Below are 20,106 nucleotides of genomic sequence, written 5' to 3'. Positions count from 1 at the left end.
ATAAAAATTTAATTTGACTTTCTTGTAGACATTTTTTTTTCGATTAAGGTAGACAAACTTGGGGAATCTTGTATTATATTTTCAAATCTTAGATTTAATAAGAAAAATTTTTATGGATTCTCAACTCAAAATAATTTGCAAATTTTCGTAATTTTTACGTATTTTATCAATCTTTGAACTTTAGATGCTTATAAAAAAAATTGTGACTATGGATTTTTAATTTTTTTCATCTGCCTTTGAAATAATATACTAAGAGCCTTCTATTAAATTTTTTTAACCAACAAATAAAATTTTATTGATATTTATAGAAAAAAAAACTAAAAAATATAAACTTAAAATGTCCGTGAACAACTCAAAATATTTGGAAAATATTATGGTGTATAGAAAATGCTAACATAAATATTTAGTCAAAATTTCATGTACCTACGGTCATTTATTTAAGTGTTGCATCAAAAACAAAAATAGATTTTTTCGATGACAGATTTTGTGTGAAAATTCCTGTTTTTACTTAATTTTTATTTTGTTTTTCACGGCGCTTTTGAAAACTACTGGAAAAAATTTACTTTTGACCCCCTCAAAGTACCAACTAAATTCACTTTCCTATCAGAAAAGATACTGTTGAAGACAATCCAAGCACTTTTACTGTCCTAAAAGTTAATGACAGACACAAAAAAAAACAAATAAAAAAAAACACACTTCATTGTAAAATCAATACATTCATCGTTCCACTCAGAATCTAAAATTTAAATTTGAAATTGTCTGTAAACAGCTCAAAATGAGTTAACATATTTTCAAAATTGTATGGTGTACTTATAGAAAATGAAAATATAATATTATGTCATTATTTATAGCATTTTTGTTAGAATTTACTTTATGGTTAAATTGTATACCAAGTATAATGTTTTAATTGACGAAGTACGATCATTAGATAAAGCTTTTTTCTAGGTAGGTATACCTACTTAATTATTTTTTTGTGGTAATTATTCGACAAATTGTCCACTATTTTAAAAACAAATCTACACGATATTGAATTAAGATCGAAATAACTTTGTACATAAATATTGTAAGTACTTTGATTTCTCCAATAAAAGTTTTTTTTAAACGCAATTCTGTCTTACGAACATATTTTATACAAATATTTAATTTTTTTATGTACTACTTATATTATACTTATCCATACTTTTTTAAATATGAATAATTCTTACCTATGTTACGTTTTTCGATAATACTGAATACTTATTACGGTTTTACAACAATAATATTATGTCTAGTAATAATAATAATAATAATAATAATAATACGAAATCAATAAATGCCTAGGTACTTATCATTCAATGTTCCATAAAAAAGTAAATACTGAACAATATTCGATACATTACTGGATCATTTTGTATATCCTTCATCTATAACAAAGTTTGATACTTTTATCCAAGAATTTTGAAATGTAATGAATTTAAAAAATGTTAAACATCAATAGGAATTCTGATTACAGAATATCCATTTTTCGTTTTCTTAGCTTAGAACATACTAAACTGTTTCTATTCTGGTATAGATACCATTCTAGAATTTCTCCGTTTAAATTACAGATAAGTATTTAGTTATATCTAGACTGATTTAAGAAACTGGTGTAAGTACCTATTACCTACCTATTTTATAAGACGTAATAAATTTACTTAAAAGCTTATAATATAGCATTTAAACAAGTTATGAGACCTTTTGGTATATTTAATATAATATGGTTGTAAATTGTAATTATATAAAATACTTATAACAACGTATGAAAACGTTAATAACATCTAATCAACCGTCGAATATAACATAATATAATATTTCGTATTTTGTATTATGACTTAGTATTTACACGGGAGAGATGTCATGTTAAAATATTTAATGTGTTGTGTCGTTGGTATTTTTGACCAACATAATATAAACTGTTTTTAATCCCGAAAAGTTAGTTTATTAACATACTTAGTTATATCATCTACATATTATTATAAACTATACATGTCAAAAAAGAAATAATATTTAACAAACTATGAATTAATAATTCTTATACTTTTTCAATTTATTTTAAAATTGACAGAACAAATGACCGATTTTTGATAAACATAGATATGTCAATAGAAACGAAGATAATTAACTTACTGTTTATATCAAAAATCAAGTAAAATAGGTGGGGTTCACGTGTATGAAAGGTATTGGTATTAATAACCAATTGTTTCGAGTAATGTACCATTAAATAATAACTAAGGTATAACTGTATAAGAAATAACTTATATACTATTAACTATAAGAATAACTTCAGTCAACAAAACCAATGACACCTCTCCCTGATATGTTATTATCATTATGGAAACAAAAAGTAATGTGAATTGGTTTTTATAATTATTTTTAGGGAGCACAAAAAATCCTGTTACCTCATACTCCACACAAGCCAATGACAGTCAAGCAAATTTTGAGGTAAGCATAATATATTATACGATTATTACATTGGCACGAAGATCAGTTTTATTTAGTCATTTGGGCGAGGCCCTACATTCTAACAACTCTAGCATCAATTATATGAGTAAAAATACTCGGAAAGTATATACTCAGAAATTGTGTTGTTCACTAATCACATGAACATTTAGATAACACTAAATAGTAAAAATTTAAGTATTCGTTGGTATTCAGCAATGATAATTAATTTTAGTAAATTTGTAATTAATTATTGTAGTAAATCTGTATTGTATACTGTTACAATAATTCTGAATTAATTTGTATTCTACGATGATAAATTAATAAAATACAATTAATATTTTAGTCCTTAATTTTCCTTATTAGTTATAAGAACCAATAAATTAGTCTTAATGAAGAAGTATCATTTGTATTTATCACGTAACTTAAGTACTGATTCATAGAATTTTAACTTTGGTATTAACTTAGAAACCTTTTAAAAAAATATTTTACAAATCACGTACTTGGAAAACAATTTGTTATAGGCAACACGTGTATGATCATTATTATCATTGTGTTCAGATTCAACTGTTTTAAATTTAACAATTAAAATTTTTAATTCACGATTTATCTAATCTTAAAATATTATTACCTACTTATCAATACTATTATTCTAATTTAAAGAATAGATTATTATAACAATTCATACTAAATTTAATTGATTTTTTTATCAAAATTAGTTAAGTAGTATAATTTTTCAATACAAATACTATTAATTCAAAAAAAACATTATATTATTATGATGTTATTCTATAAATATTTTATTGAATACTATTTTTAATTATATGTGATAATTATTTATTATTAATCGATTGGAAAAAACATGTATAAGCTAAATAAACAAAAAGCTTTTACATCGACGTTTAATTCGTACCCATTCTAAAACAATATGTGTAGGCAGGTACCTACGTATATTTTAATGTCGTTTATGTTTTATAATTATTGTTATAAATTATTTATGTTAATTTGACAAATATAAAGGATTTTTAACAATTTCTCTTAAAAATAACTTCAAATACCTTCGTCAAAACTGACAAGTTATACAGTAAAGTACTGCCTATGTTCTGTGTACCTACTAAAGTACTGATAAAATAATATAATACTATTTATATACATATTAGGATTTTTTTTTTTTATTTTAACAAAATGATTTCTTTGATGTATATTTTATTTATTCTGTTAAAATAATAAATTATTAACTAAATAATGTGTTTGTAGTTCATAATTAATTTTAAAATTACTAACAAGAACCATACATTTACCAATATTATGTTAGGTTACTTCTCTCGCCTACAACTTTTCTAGATAAACTACAATTTTTCTGTTTTATGAATAATTGTTTTTCATTCTAACCGTCACATTTATGTTTTACCATGATACATTCTAATAAATTTAGTGGACTATTCATGTGATCAAAGATCATACGCTATTATACAGTATATATACCGTATAATAATATACTATTTATCTAAACCTATATAGTAAAACCATACGAAACTTTACGACTCAGAACGTTTAACATTGGTGGTCCCAGGAGACCTTATAGAATCACACATGGCCGTGATTAGGTTTTAATTGGGGTGTGACATTTTAACATTGTCCCTAGAGAGGATCTAATAAATTTATGTTCTGTTAAAACATAAAAACAAAATATACTCAGTCTACTTTTCGTTGTGATTCTCGAATTATGTGGCCTGTAATAGTCAATGTGAATAATACAAAATAATCGTGATTAACACATAAAAATACCGATTTTTTTTTGATAACAATTTGAACTATCGATATTATATTTCGTAGATCTATAATATAGAATGGAACTTATCTTAATATAATCTTGTATTCGATTATGGTTTTTTTTTTGATTAAATAAAATATATTCGTGCATCTAGTTTTTACCTTTAAGAATTCTCAATCTTGAAGAATCGTTATTATTGTAAATATTATTACTATATTTCTTTATACTTCCACATAAACCATTGTCATTAGTTATTACCTACCTACCTGTGTGAAATAACTCACATTTTTTAGTTTTCCATGTTCTTTCACTCACATCATGAAAAAAGTCTTTAGCCGCTGAAAAATTCTCTAGTGATTTTTTCAGCTCTTTTTTCCCGACAAAACAAAATAGTATTAATAATTATTTTGTAGCTACTCATCAATTATTAATAATACATTATTATATATTGCAAAATCGGAACTCTGTAAGTACTTTGAAGGAACGTAAATTAAGCGAAGGTATATGCGGTTAATAAATGATTTTTCACGGACAACGTGCTTATGATTAGAAGTTTTATTTATGCGCGCCTATTTCATGTGATGTATATGACATGTGTAAAACGTCCATTATTTTACGATCCCCAGTAATACGTACCGTAAAATTGATTTATCAAATATTATATTTCCTAGGAACGTCATACTGTTGGCATAATACACAAAATACCTGTATAAACTGGCAGATTTATTATTATACTTATTATTTTGGTAGAAACCACATAAAATACATTACAACAACAATAATAACAAGAAGTAGAATAGAGTTGAATTTGTAAAATGTTGATGGTTTTTAATAATACGCGAACGTTTGCGTGAAAATTGTGGTTCCATGGTTATTTTACGATGAAAAATGAAAACCACCACCATTTCTCTGAGATAATAATAATATTATTTATTTTATTTTACGTATATATTTATATTATTATCATAATAACGAAAAGCGTAAAAAAAACAAACTAAATCACAGGCCGCAGCGTTATATCAATGGGAAATCCTCACTGGGTCGTATAATAATGCGTTTCTTCATCAATCTAACGCCACGCCGTCGTGGAGGTGTGCTCGCAGGGATGGCCGCCGTAACGACCATGAGTCCCCGCGGTGCTTTGGCCACCCTACCACACGTATGCAAAATCAACAGGTATATTGTATTATATTTTATCTTCCAAACTAAGTTATTCACATCGTTCGTGCGATTCGTCGATATTTCGTAACATTATTACACGTGTGCCGCCGTAGTCCGCCGATCTAGGGCAAATGTACGTTGCCATTACAGAATAGTTATAGCCGTTATTTGGACGTCAACAGTAAAAATAATAGTAACAATGGCATAGTAAAATATCGATCATAATTAAATATTATTTATTGCAATAAATATACATACGTAAAAAATATAGTAGTTAGATTTGTATTCTCGTGTAAGAATGAAAAAAATTTATTGGGTACTTAGGGGGATCAAACAGGCAATAATATACAGTAATAATATTATATTCAATTTAATACAAATAAGTAATTGTAAATAAGCGAATTTATTTTTTAAATCAATAATTACTCTAGCGTATTTTTCAATAGTTTGGGCGAACTTAAATCAATTTTACTGACTTAATTTATTTTTTTAATGTGACTACTTTACAAATAAGTTTACGTAACAAAGTATTGTTTCATAAATTCCCCTTTAATGTTTAATTTTTAGTGTTGTTAACATAATTAAGTACAATTACTTACTATTTTTATCTAAACAGTATGGTTATCCATAGATAATAATTATTATTTATTATCTTTGTGGTGATTAGTTTTTTACTTATAGGTATAACGGTAAATTAAAATGTTGATCATTATTATTTTGACGACAATGAGAGTAATTTTATACATTAAAAACTGTTATAGTTATGGAAAACACCCCTTCGCCCCCCCCCCTTGGGGACGCGCCTGCCTATAAGCCTGCCAAGCGGGTGTCGCTCTAATGTACAGTTTGTTACAAGTGGTTCACTGTAATGGATGGTGTAATATTTTAATTCAATGATATAATATCATTGAATAAGAAAAACGATTCTGAGCGAAGATACAGAGCGTCAGTCAGTTATAATATTACTAAGTATATTTCGAGGTATATTTGATGATATTATTGTGAATAAAGTGATTTAGATATATAATAAAATCTATTTACGTCGAACCTTCTTTTAAATTTTCAATACTTAGATATAAAAGTTGTACATCTTATAAATTTTTGCTACAGAATAATTATTAAATTTTAAATTTGAATTTAAAATGCTTATAAAAAAAATTGTGCCTATATATTTTTAATATTTTTCAAGTTACTGCTATTGTAACTTTATATCAGGAGCCTTGTATTACATTTAACGCTTTTTTTCCCAACAAATAAAGTTTTGACATTTATAGAAAATAAAGTCTAATAAAATTAGAAACTGAAAATATTCCTAAACAGTTCAAAACATGTCAAAATATTTTGAAAATTATATCGTGTATATAAAATGCGAATATAAACAACCAGTGAGAATGTCATGTATTTATGTTCATTTGTTTTAGAGTTACACCGAAAACTAAAATCGATTTGACAAAAACTTATTTTGCGTAAAATGTCCGTTTTTTCTTAATTTTTATGTTGTTTTTCCCGGCGCTTTTGAAAACTATTGTCAATTTTAAATTTTGACCTTCTAAATGCACCAATTAAATTCAGTTTCCCATCGGAAAAGATACTGTTGAAGAAAATCGAAGCAGTTATACTGCCTCAAACCGTGATGATCGTCACAAAAAAAAAAAAACCTAAATCATTGTAAAATCAGTACATTTATCGCTCCGCTCAGAATCTAAAAACTATGTCCTTACTTATTTTATAGCAACAATAAATTCAGTTTAAGTCTTAAGGTTTGACTTAAATAATATATAAACAAAAAAAAAGGTACACTATCATCAACATTCTTTTTCAAACTTAAAATTCTAAACATAAAGAAACAAATCGCAAAATCCGAATGAGTAAAAAAAGGGGAACACTACAATCAGCACCACCTAGTTTCATTATGGTGCCTTCAATTACATAAAATTAGTGACACATGATTTTAGTTAACAGTTTTGCGTACATTGATGTGGTTTAATTAGTTTTTTATTTTAATCATCTGGTAATTAAAAAATTAAAAAAAAACTAAAATCCAAAACTGAACATATTGTTTTACTCCTTATCAATTCCCTTGCTTATATATCTATATATTTACCTTTGTTTTTTATAACACCCAGCTTATACAATTTGTTTTCAATATGTTGTCTGTGTGACTGCAGTGTCAGACATGTGTGGTATAGGTACATGTTTATTAATTTCACCAGTCTCTCCTCGAAATAAAACTTTGGAAACGCCCATGTATACTCTGTTGTGTGTACTGTGTATGGTCGAGATTATATTTTATTTACATTTTGTTCTTCGGGTTTGTTTCATACAATGACCTGACAGACATAATCATTTTACAATTACTGTACCGTACAACTCGTACGAGGGAAAACTGTGTAATAGAAATGTCAGTTAATGATTGAGAGAAAAAAATTACTAATAAAATGAGTTTATCATTTTAAGCAATTTGTAATTTTTTTTAATATTTAGATTGAACATAGTAGACCTATTATTGATTTTCCAATGCGGTATATATTTAACTTATACACCGATGATTGTATATACAAGTATAATATTATTTTCTAGGTATGCCCAAAACAGGTATTAGGTATTAAGATACTTAAGTATATTCATAATAATATATGAAACACAATGTGAAATTGTATACGTTTTTGACCAAGAAAATAAGTCGATGTTTATTTTTCATTTTATTTAAAAAAAATTTTCTTTCACCTTATAGTGAAAAATGTATATATACTCTATAAACAACTTGTCTGGTATCCACTCATGGGATTAACTAGGAAATTTTGACGAAATAATAATAATAATAAAAAAAGACCATATAACATGTTTAGTTTTACTTCTCCCAAGTGTATGCCCAAGAAAAACAAAATGGAAATTTACATATTAATACGTTTTCAGGTTTCCCTTTATGAATAAAAATATGTTACTTTATTCTCTTTATCTGTATTTTTTTGTTTACTATATACAAAACATATTCCACCGACCAATAAACTCATATTAGTATATATGTATTATATCCATGTCCAAGTTAACTTTATATTAAAAATTTAAAATAATATAAATAGTAATATAAAATCGTTTTCGAAATATATCCAGTCCTTAAGGTCAAACAAAACTAACATTCCTGCGCTACTGTCTATTTCGATAATATTGTTTCTGACAATATTAATGACACCACTAAATTATTTGCTGATTATTTTCCCTTCGTATTCGTTGATTATTCCAAAAATACTGATGTATTATGAGGATTCTTTGTTAAATAATTATGATCTTAATTTGAACTCTTGGTTTATTTTGGAGATTGAGATTGTTGGTATTCTAAGTTCATTAAGTATAGGTATAAACTGGTACAGGACCAGATGAAATCCTTTAGTCATTTTAAAAGCTTGTAAATCATCATTAATTAAACCTTTGTTTTACTTATTTAATTTGACACTCACTACTAGGAATTTTCCGGATATTTGGAAAAATCATTTAATACAACAATATATAAATCTGGGGATAGAAGTAATATACGCTTATTATTTATTTCTAAATTGTCGGTTATTCCTAAATTATTTAAGGCAATAATTACAAAAAAATTAACAACCCTATTGGCTATAATTACTTAAGTCCAAATCAACATGATTTTTTACTTAAACATTCCATTCTAACGAATCTTTTAACTTATCAAACATAATATCTATTAGAATCATATATGATCAAAATTGTCAAGTTGATACAAAAAGCCATGGTGTTTTATTACATAAGTTAAAGGCATTTGGTTTTAATGGTTCATTTTTATCATGAATCGCTTCCTACCTACAAAACCGTTCTCAAGCCGTTAAACTTTCATTCCAAGTTTCTAATGAATTTAACATACGCCAAGTGTTCTTCAAGGTTCACATTAAGGTCCCCTGTTTTTTCTAGTTTTTATTAAATGATTTTTCCCGAATATTTGATAATTCTATAAAATTATTACTTTTTGCAGATGATGCTAAATTATTTTGTTCAATTCATACATCATCGGATTCTAAAATTCTACAGGGTCCCTTAAACAAATTGTATGCTTGCAGCATCAATAACTGTCTTGAAATAAACATTAATACATGCAAAATGATTTCATGACAATGGTTCATAAGCTTTTATTTAATCTGTTGAAATTTAAATCACAACACTGATTGTAACGTTTGATAGAAATGTTGATTATAATACCAAATGCAAATACTAGGCTGTTTAACTATAGTTATAACTTATAATTAATAACTGTTTCGGTAATGAATATGAATTATAATAAAATAATTCGATACAGTATTATAGTGATAGTGTCTGGCATCTTATATTATCTGATTCAAACTGTACAAAATAAAATAATATAATATGATACTACAATAATTTGCACCATCTGGGGTAGAGGAAGAATTGATTTATCGGGATTTTAAAAATGGCACTGTCAGTAAAGAGTTCTGTTATAATAAGATTTTCTGCATGCTGATCGTGGTAGTGTGTGCATAGTAAATAATCATCAGCGTGTATGCGTTTAGATGTGGTTTTAAAAAAGGGACACGTCTTGTTCTCGCACATCATGTCAACATTTTGGCATGTCACGTATAATCGCATATTTTTTCTTTACTAAATACATCAATTTTCATTCCATCATACCAATTATGTGATTTTGATATTGAACGTCTCAACGTTTAATATTTACTTTGGATCCAATGAAAAATGTTCTCCATTTATTTATCTAATTTACTGCTAAATATACAAAAATATATATTAAATTATATTACATTTTTTAATTTTAATTAGTTTATGTCCAAATTTATTTAAAATGTAGGTATTAGTAGGATCTAAAGAAGACAATATGAGAAATCCAAACTTGTTTTCAAAACCCATGTCACGTAATTAGATCGAACTGCATAGATGGAATTAAAATAGGTTTTTTAGCATAAAAAACAGTCCGTAGTTTTGAATATTTAAGCTTAAGAATTGTAATTCGTTCTCTTGGTGGTATTTGGAAAATAATTATATTAAAGCCACCCATAACAGTCTTTAAAATTAAATAGACTTTTGATTAAATTAAAATAGGTACGAAATCTTTGTTTGAAACCTATCTAGTAAAAGTCAAGAGAAAGAAAACTTCTAATTGGATTGTATTTAATCCTCTATTTTACCACTATTATTATAATTTAAAACTTTTGTATGGCTATGTAAATTTTATTTTAAAAACTGTTACCTACATTATGCCTAGGACCTTATGTTCTTATTTTTCAACAACAGTACAATAGTTAACCAACCAAAGCACTGTAATTACTAATTACTTTTTGCTTAAATTTTTTTTTATACTACGCTAAAAATCTCGAGTCTCCGTCTCTATTTGTTTTCTCATTTATTCTTTGTTATTGTAGGGTTATTACAAGTTTAGTCATACACAATATCATTGTTCGCAGAGAGATAGGATAAGCACCAACATTTTGTCATGAAATAATAATTTATTAATTATTCCGTATTATATGAGATGTCAATTTTTTTCATAATATGTTGTTTATTACTATACAATTATTATTGTTATTAGGAAAATCTTAATTTATTAACAATTAGTGTAATGCACATCGCTTGATATCGTATAGAATTATGCAAATTACTAGGTTATGCATTATACATGAATTGATTACTTAACCGTTTGTTATATTCTGTTATGGTACATGTATTATGTGAATATGCTACTTGTTTCAATAATCTTAGACTAATGTTCATCTCATCCTCGTGTAATAATTTCGATCTTAAATCTCTTATAAAATATGTTAGTATTAGATATTATGTTAAATTATTTTAAACAATAATAATATGAAATAAATTCATAATGACATGTCATAAACCATAATCGTGAATTTGATTTAATTTATTTGGATTTATACGAGTTGAATATTTTTTTTTCTAAAAGTTAGTGTTGTGTTGACAACTTAGGCGCATTTGTTAGAGGTGAAAAGTCAATTTATTCTAAGTAATTCACAGAAAAATGTATGTGAAAAAATGACGCACAAATAGAATATAAAAATATATACATAAGACATTTAGTAGATAGATAAGAATTATAAAATTAATATAATTCAACTAATAAAAAAGCGAATAAAACCCTATTTTATACTGAAAATAAAATACAGAAAATATATTTATGACTATAATTTATGTTTAAATTAATTATTTTTATTTTTATTTATAGTTATACCTAAATAGTTTTAAAATAGATTTAATAAATTTGTATTATATACTTTATAATACCTATACATAATATAGTTAATTAGTTTTTATCATATTTAGAAAAAATATTGGTAAATAAAATGCAAACTTCATAAATAAACCACTCCACCTTAAATCTAAAATATTGGTAGGTATATGCATATACACATGTACTTATTATTAGTGAGAAAGTTATTAGTGTTATTTTTAATGTCAGTCTAAAGTAAAATAATTTTGATAAATTTAAGAGTAATCTTGATAAACTTAATCTGGGTGTCATTGCGCCCCATGAATTGATTCGGTTAAATCTGGTGGACAGTGAACGAGGAAGATTTAAATTTTTTTAGAGGTGAAGCTCGGATTCTTCCTATAATTACCTATGTCACTACTCACTATAAGTTTGTATTTAATTTTTGTTACAGGACGGCAAACAAATGTCGTCCCGACTCTTGATGGTCAAACACCTAAGCCGGCCTTTAAGCTACATAGTAAATAATTGGTAGCATATATTATTATAGTGCTAAATTTGTTGTTATAACAACATTTGCTATAGATACATTAGGTATGTGTTGTATCTACGAAATTGTTTTGAATGTTATTTTCAATTAACCTAATCACTTAAACTGATATCTAGTACATTTAAAATTGCATATGTATAAATATGTAAACTACATATTTTTTTGATTTAAAATTATTTTTCATACGGATATTTTTGAAAATTAAATTTAGTAGGTACTAGGGTAGGTAAGCAATGTATACGGTACCAACATCACCCGTATAAATGTATGAATATTATTTCAAATACATTAAGAATCAAAATACAAAAATGGTTTGTTTTTAACAGGTAGTATTCAAATTTTAGTTGATTTTAAAAGCTAAACCATTTTGATTTTGTTCCAAGTTTATCTTTTTGACTATAAATTAAAGATGGTAATTTTTTAAACAGCAATTCATAATTGTTTATAAGCGGTAATATAAACATTGTTTACTTGTTTACTTGTCCTCCATATATTAATAAATTTGAATATTATTAAAACAAATTGAGTCAGTATTCAAACGATGCGTATTGTAAAAACTAGGTAAGTGCGGGATAGGAAGGTACGTATTTATTTTTAAGCCCGATGAAACCATTATAAAGTATTAACAATATAAACTGTGTGATCTTGACTTATTTTTTTCTATACTTGTTGTGTCATTTTTGGAGATTGGGCTTAAATTCAAGCATACGTTGTTTTTTAATAAATTAAATTTATTCTTGTCGTGTTTCTAATTGGGTACCTACAACATTTGGTATGCAAACTAAATTGTGTGGACCGGACCCAGAAATATGGATCAATTAGTACAAATGTACACACCACCTTCTGGGTACCAACATTGCTTCTCAAAATTACACTTCCTGGTAAGGTTTAAATTACTTTTAGAAAATACAGTAAATCATATTATATAATACCTACAGTAAATTTGGAAAACCATTAGGTATTGATATTTTATTTACGTAATTGTAATGACAGCTGATATTATACAAATTTAAATGTATATTAAATTTTAAATTTAAATCCATATTATTATCCGTATTATTGTATAACATATTATAACTGTTAAAACTCGTAGTTAATCAAACGTGAAGGTATTTAATACGTTTTACATTTAATAAATATAGGTATGCGTGGATTACGTGATAAAAAAAAATTAATCAATTTTAAAATAAATTAAAACGTATTACAAGTGATTTACAACTTTATTCGGTGTTTTTGTATACTTCTGTAATTGTTAACATAGAATATGGCAGATGAAAATGTTTGCCATGTGGTTATATTAACTACTCTTTGGTTACAATCTCATTGTAAGAATTCCGTCAAATCATTATCATTGATAAGCGTGGCAACTATAGTTATATACATATATGTGCTTAATAAATAATCTTTTACATTATTATTTAGTTGATTTCAAAAACGGAAACTAAATATTGTCTCATTTTTATATAGAAACTTAACTATTTATAAATTCCACCGACTATTGATACAAGGGCCTACACTGTTCATTCTATCTAACTATTGACTTCACCGAGTCTTAAATTTATAAAAAGAAAGTGGTATAGAAACAGACTAGAAGATTGCATGAATATATTTATATCTATTTATGAATTTTTTAATAAAACAATTATTTTATAACATAATATTATAACTCATATTATCAAATGTAGGTATTCAATTAGTACTGAATACTGTATTCAAACATACTATTTATTTAAAATAACTACATTATGATTTATATTTTATATGATAAAGGTATATTATGTTATAGAACGAATCAACTTACCAAATACCAACTACCAACATTTTAAAAGCTTATAATTTTAAGTATTAAAATTAAAGCTCGTCAGAATCGTAGTATAGTTTTAACAGTTTTAACCGATAGAGTTGATAAAAAATCAGTGTCGACATAAAAACTTAATATATTTGACTATAATATTAATATCTTATAGGAATGAATCACCAGGTTTTGTCGAATATGTACGGTCTGATTGGTGATATTTAATATTTTAGCCCTTCTTATAAATTGTTTATTAGTTTTAATATATTATTTTTTTTTTTGCATAAAAATCTACGAAAAAAAAAACATATTATCCAATGAATATAACATTAAAGTGCAATAGTACTTTTAACGAGTATATTGTTCATGTTTAAAATGCTATTACGGTTGAAACTCAAGCTGCGGGTACTTAACAAAAATGAATTATGGTTTAAATATATGAATATTTCTCGGTATGTGGTAGAGTTCGGGGGTAGTGTTGGGTTCGACGTGGAATTTAATGCTACTCTTTGCCCAAAAGTCTCCCGTTAGGCTTTATAATATGTCAAAAATACGTTATTATAACACGCTGCGGTGGTCTATATATTTGTGTATTCGGTACAGTTTAAGGGGATTTTAGGGAATTAAACTATCCAAAATAATTTTACATTGATTAACCAAACTTTCAAAACCTAAAAAAAAAACACCATTATTAAATGTAATAATTTTGTTCGTTGTTAATACTAAATAGCATCATTCTACAATGATTGCATTATGATAGCAAAAAATCTAAAATAAAATGTATTTAAAATCTTCTCAGATATTATAATCACTGTCTCTTGATTAAAAAAAATTGCTTCGTCGTATAAAGCTGCTGGCGACAGACGATTTAATATGATCGGAAAAAATAAAAAAAACTCTTTACTGTCTTCATGATACTTTATTCTGGAAATGACTATCCACATTTTAATACGTCATAAACTATAGATTGCATTTAGTTTTTATATGCCAATTAAAAAATGTCCTGTGACGGTACAAACTACTTGTTTTTAAAATTGAGAACCACCATTTTTTTACTGTAGATTTTTAAGCAGACAATATTAAAAGAATGGAATAATTTCCATTTGGTAACGATTTAAGAATAAATATTGTTAGTGGAATGGGTACCTTGTAGAACATCATAATACCTATTACACAAACGAGTGATGCACGCGCAGTATTGTAATATTAAAATATTGGTTTTCATAAGCAGAAAATTATAGTCGGTCATAAAATGATGTCATAATAATATTGTTTTACTTCCGAATTTTATGTACAACTATATTGTAAGCACCAGACTTCAGTAGATTCTCCGATGCGTTTGCTTATAGACGAAATACGGACTCGAAATAGGCTAGTTGTTTCGTACATAAGCTGTTTTCGTGTTGTGATCACGCACCTTTGAAATATAGGTTAAAATTGTATGGCTAAAACATCGAATAATGTTGGTTTGTCACAAACAACACATTTTACAGTACTGTTTTAATATATATATTTGATTTTATTTTAATTATAATAATAATAGTGTTATAATTTGGTTTTTTGGTATCGAATTAATTTGATTTTGATTATAAATTTTCTATGAAGATAAATACAATTTAATTAGCTAGTGTTGGTACCTGTGTTTTTGTTTCTCTAATTAAAACGGACTTGGGATAAGACGAAATTCATTTTCTTCTCAGTTATCGACAAACACGATTTTGGTAGACGTATGAGAAGCTGTTAATTTCTTGTTTACTGTTATAAAAATAATGATAGTAAAAGTGTATAAAAAAACCAAGTAAGTGGATGTCGCTCTGCTGTACAATAGGTTACAAGTAAGTCAATGTATAATGGATTGTATTAAACATGAATTCAATGATATAATATCATTGTATAAGAAAAACGATTCTGAGCGGAGACGGTTTATCAGTCTAGATTTATTAAATTTTTATTATTTATTATAGCCTTTAAGTTAAATTAATATTATAATATTACAATTTTTTTATTCGTTGCTACGGTCATAAATAAAGCGTTAGAAATTAAAATCTCATTTTAAGCGGTAATTTGTAATTTGTCAGTAGTTTTTTCCGTGGCATTAAATAACTATCGAAGTCGAAAAATGACCTCTTTAAAGTACCATCTTGATTCAATTTGCTAAAAGATAAGGTACTATATCTTGAAATCGAAGAACTCCTTCTGGTAGACATTTTGTATACAGGATATATATTTAAAAAAAAAATAATAAACACCATTGTAAAACCACTAGCTTCCTCGCTCCGCTTAAAATATATAATATAGCATAACCTGTACAATGTTTCATAATATAGATAGTAAAATATACATTGTTGACTAAATAATATCAATAATATAAAATACAATAATAAACGACATATTATACAATAAGACAATAAGTCATAAAATACAATATAATGACATCGTAGTATTCGATATTAATATTGGCTCATAAAAGATTCTTTTTCTCTGAAACACAACAATAGGTAGGTGGTTCATAAGTCATAACTTATTCATTAATTTTTACCAAAAAACAAAAAGTCTGAATAAGTTTTAATTGCGCAGCTTATGTTTAAGTTAAGCTAAATATTTTTGTAAATTAATAATGTACAATGTAAAATTTATTAGAACATATTATTATAATTGTACACTAAAATACGTGTAGTCTATAATATCCCAATATCCTAAATGCAAACAGAAAAAAAGAATATAAAACAGTTGTTTATTTGACCTATAATATTTGGCACAATGATTAAATCTACCTTACACGTAAATATAAACACACAACGTTTTTCTTCTTTGAATAATACATATTGTATCGTATCGTCTTTGCCGAGATCGACAAGAGTTCGATTTATGAGAATTTTTTTTCGAAAACTAATAAATTATAGGTACATATTAATATAACGTTTATTCGTTGTATTATAGAATAATTATTTCAAAGGTATTCCCCTTCGTCTACCCTTAAGGAGTGGAGTGATGTTTTCGAAAATAAAGATTTTAATTACTATGAAATAGCATTAAATTGTATCAATAAATAATGATAATTCATGGATGTAATCATGAAAGTGATCATCTCATTTATGTTACATGTGGTATCCTACATTTTTATAATATTCATTTATAATAATCCCCCGTCGATATCGTCGTTGTGTTTGTGTTAATCACGCGGTTATAGCTTTGAACATAGTTGTAGTACTTGTACCTATATAATATAATATTACACGCCCCAAACGCAAATGTTATAAAATGATTTTAATTAATGACTTTAACAAAAAATACATAATATATATATACAATCCTTGTTAAAGGATTTTTATTTTTACTACATCCCAGTGAAGTATTCATCATGAAATATAATGGTCATAAATACGATTAAATTATATAAATTCGTTTTTTTTTACACATCTAAAATAATATATACATAACTCGTGCACCTATTAAAACGTATATCATCCCGTGGTCATGTGATGATAAATTATCATATTTATAATAATTATCTTTAGTATTAATCTTATCTAAAAGTGTCCACCCCACACGCATTATATTAATAACATATGATATTATGCTTCATTATAAAATATAATCGTGCTGTATCAAAATTATTCATAACAGCGATTAAAGTGTAGTTACCTACATTTCACTAGGCATTCAATCAATTTAAACTTAAGCTATTCAGTGGCAGGTTATCGTCTGAAATAAAAATTACATTAATATTTCATATTCTGTGACGAATACATTTTGATTTGGACCAATGCGGATGCATTACAATTTTGAATATCTTATGCATACCTCGCGCATGTACTAAATCTCGAAAACAAAAGGGTTGGTTTCGTTTATTTTGTATCGTTAATTATATTTTCACTCGGAGTTGTAATCGTTTTCGTTTGAACCTCAAGTGTTTTAGTTTCCGAAACGTTTTTATGGCTTAGAAGATTGTTAGAAGATTTCGTCATTCTATCTTATACGTTGATTGCCCGCTCATAAGTCGCTGAAAAGACACATTATAAAACGGGATAGCCTGCAGAGCATGTTTCCTTAGCGTAATTACTGGTTGGATAAAATAAAGAAGACGTAACGATCATATGCGTAGGATTAAAGCTGAGTTATCCGATTGGATCTGATATAATAATATAATACATATATATAATATTAGCTCTCAGCCCTCGAGTGCGTGCGTGTCTATGTCTGGACTCTAGACTGTAATCTGCAGGCGAGTCGGTCACATATAATAATTGCGTCGAAATAATATGTCAAGTCTGAACAGGATTTGTATGAAAAGCTGGAGTGTCGCACTTAAGCCGAATTCGAGTAAATGTATAAGCGCCCGGGTAAAGGATACTAAAATAACATACAATTAAATCCCCATTCGGTTGATTCTGAACAATTTCTGATGTGATTCTTATTCAACAGAATCTTTTTTGATTACTTAACGTGGTTTGGTATTATTTTTGAACAAATATTCGATAGTCTGAAATCAATATACCTTGCAATTTGAATTAATCATAAAATACATTTTCAAGTACATTTTGACTTTACTTTTGAAGTTTACCCATTTTTTAGTACAATATGATTCAAAATTAGTTTTAAAATTAAGCTATCGTTTAGTTTATAAATGTCATGTTACCTAAATTGATTTTTGTACACCTACTCAAAATATCAAACATTTTAAATAGTTTTTAAATTTAAATTATTTATTACATATTTACATATATACCAATTATATACTCATTTTATAATACGCTATTTTGTGTATAATTACTAATGACCAACGTTATTACAACATTTCACAAATTAAATATATTTTTATACTACTCTAAAAATAGGTACCTATACCTGTTTACCACCCGATGTGATCGAAGCGACGTTGGTGTCAGATATCTAAAATATCACACAAATTAAAACAGAAATAAAAACTAACTATTTTGTGCTGTATTATCAATGTTCAATGGGCAATTTCTATACCCGTGTACTATACACCATCTATTAATATTTAGTAATTACTAACCATGCATTTTACTTATTATAAACTAATGACAGTTTTTAAAATTATAAATATCGAAAAAAACTGCATATGCATATACTATTACAATACTGACTGTAAAAATCTATAGAAATTAGAAATAGAGCTTAAAATGAGTTAAAATGAAAGTCATGCCTAATATTCAAAAACTGAAAAGTCGTACAATATTGAGCGGTGTTTATTTTCGAATAGTGCAACTTAGTCACGTTTAAAATCTTCTCCACAGAATTTTAATCATGAACTAGGTGTAGCTGTTGGTTTTCATTTTGGTGTAGTATATAATCTTTTAATAGTTAGTAAAATAATTCAACTAAAGTATACGATTTAACTTTCCTTCGGTGGTGAATTCTATTTTATGAAAAAAACATTCGTAAGTACTAAATATCGAAGTGACAAAAGAGTTTCAAAACCGTGTGTTACTAAAAACCGTCGGACTTATAACATAAAATTACTCAATGACATGATATCCGCGAGCTGTGTTTATCGCAGTTGGGTAGTAGGCACTACCAGTAGATAATACTATGGTTACCAAGGAATGAGGAAGGGTGCGTTACCTACTGTGTAATACTAAATCTGGTCTTATAATTTATATTTTATATGGCGTGTACAATACATAATAATATGAGAAATAATGTATAACCTTAGGCGTTTTTTTAAAAGTACCTACCTATACTTTGATGACAACGTATATTGCCAGCCCATATATACGTTTATTGTATTTCAGACCTGCGCTGTATATTCGGTTGTTGAATAAAATATGCATATTATATTATACAGTATCTTACTGGGCGGCGGTAACGTAATAAGCAGATGACGTTACAATACATAATAATATTATATGCATCCGGAGAGGACGTCGTCGAGCTTACCGGGGACACACACACTGAAAATAGATTTTTTTTTTAAAAACTGCGTAGATCCGGTATTCTTGTGTAATCCGATTTGAATAAGCGTGCCCATCGTATATATACACACCACTCACATACGTGCATAATACATATGATTATCCTGGCTAAAAGCGTAGGTATTATATCGTCTGCCTGTACATACGTGTATCGTTTTAAAGTGCATTGGCGCAACTAGTTGGATTGGGCTTTTTTTCGCGCGTCACATATTACATTTTACATAG

General features: G+C 26.8%; 1 protein-coding gene across 4 annotated transcripts in view; it reads left to right on the top strand.

The window, feature by feature from the left end:
- LOC132948234 (GTPase-activating Rap/Ran-GAP domain-like protein 3) overlaps positions 1 to 20,106 on the top strand; it is a 385,560-nt gene that overhangs the window by 308,967 nt on the left and 56,487 nt on the right. For all 4 annotated transcript variants that reach the window (XM_061018621.1, XM_061018622.1, XM_061018620.1 and 1 more), the window contains one exon: positions 2,396 to 2,460. In XM_061018621.1, coding sequence (XP_060874604.1) covers positions 2,396 to 2,460 — 65 coding nt within the window. The remainder of the gene's footprint in view (positions 1 to 2,395; positions 2,461 to 20,106) is intronic.

Source organism: Metopolophium dirhodum, chromosome 7 (assembly GCF_019925205.1).
Source record: "Metopolophium dirhodum isolate CAU chromosome 7, ASM1992520v1, whole genome shotgun sequence".
Lineage (NCBI taxonomy): Eukaryota > Metazoa > Arthropoda > Insecta > Hemiptera > Aphididae > Metopolophium > Metopolophium dirhodum.
The sequence above is the reverse complement of the archived record's forward strand: the minus strand, read 5'-3'. Positions and strand labels throughout refer to the sequence as shown.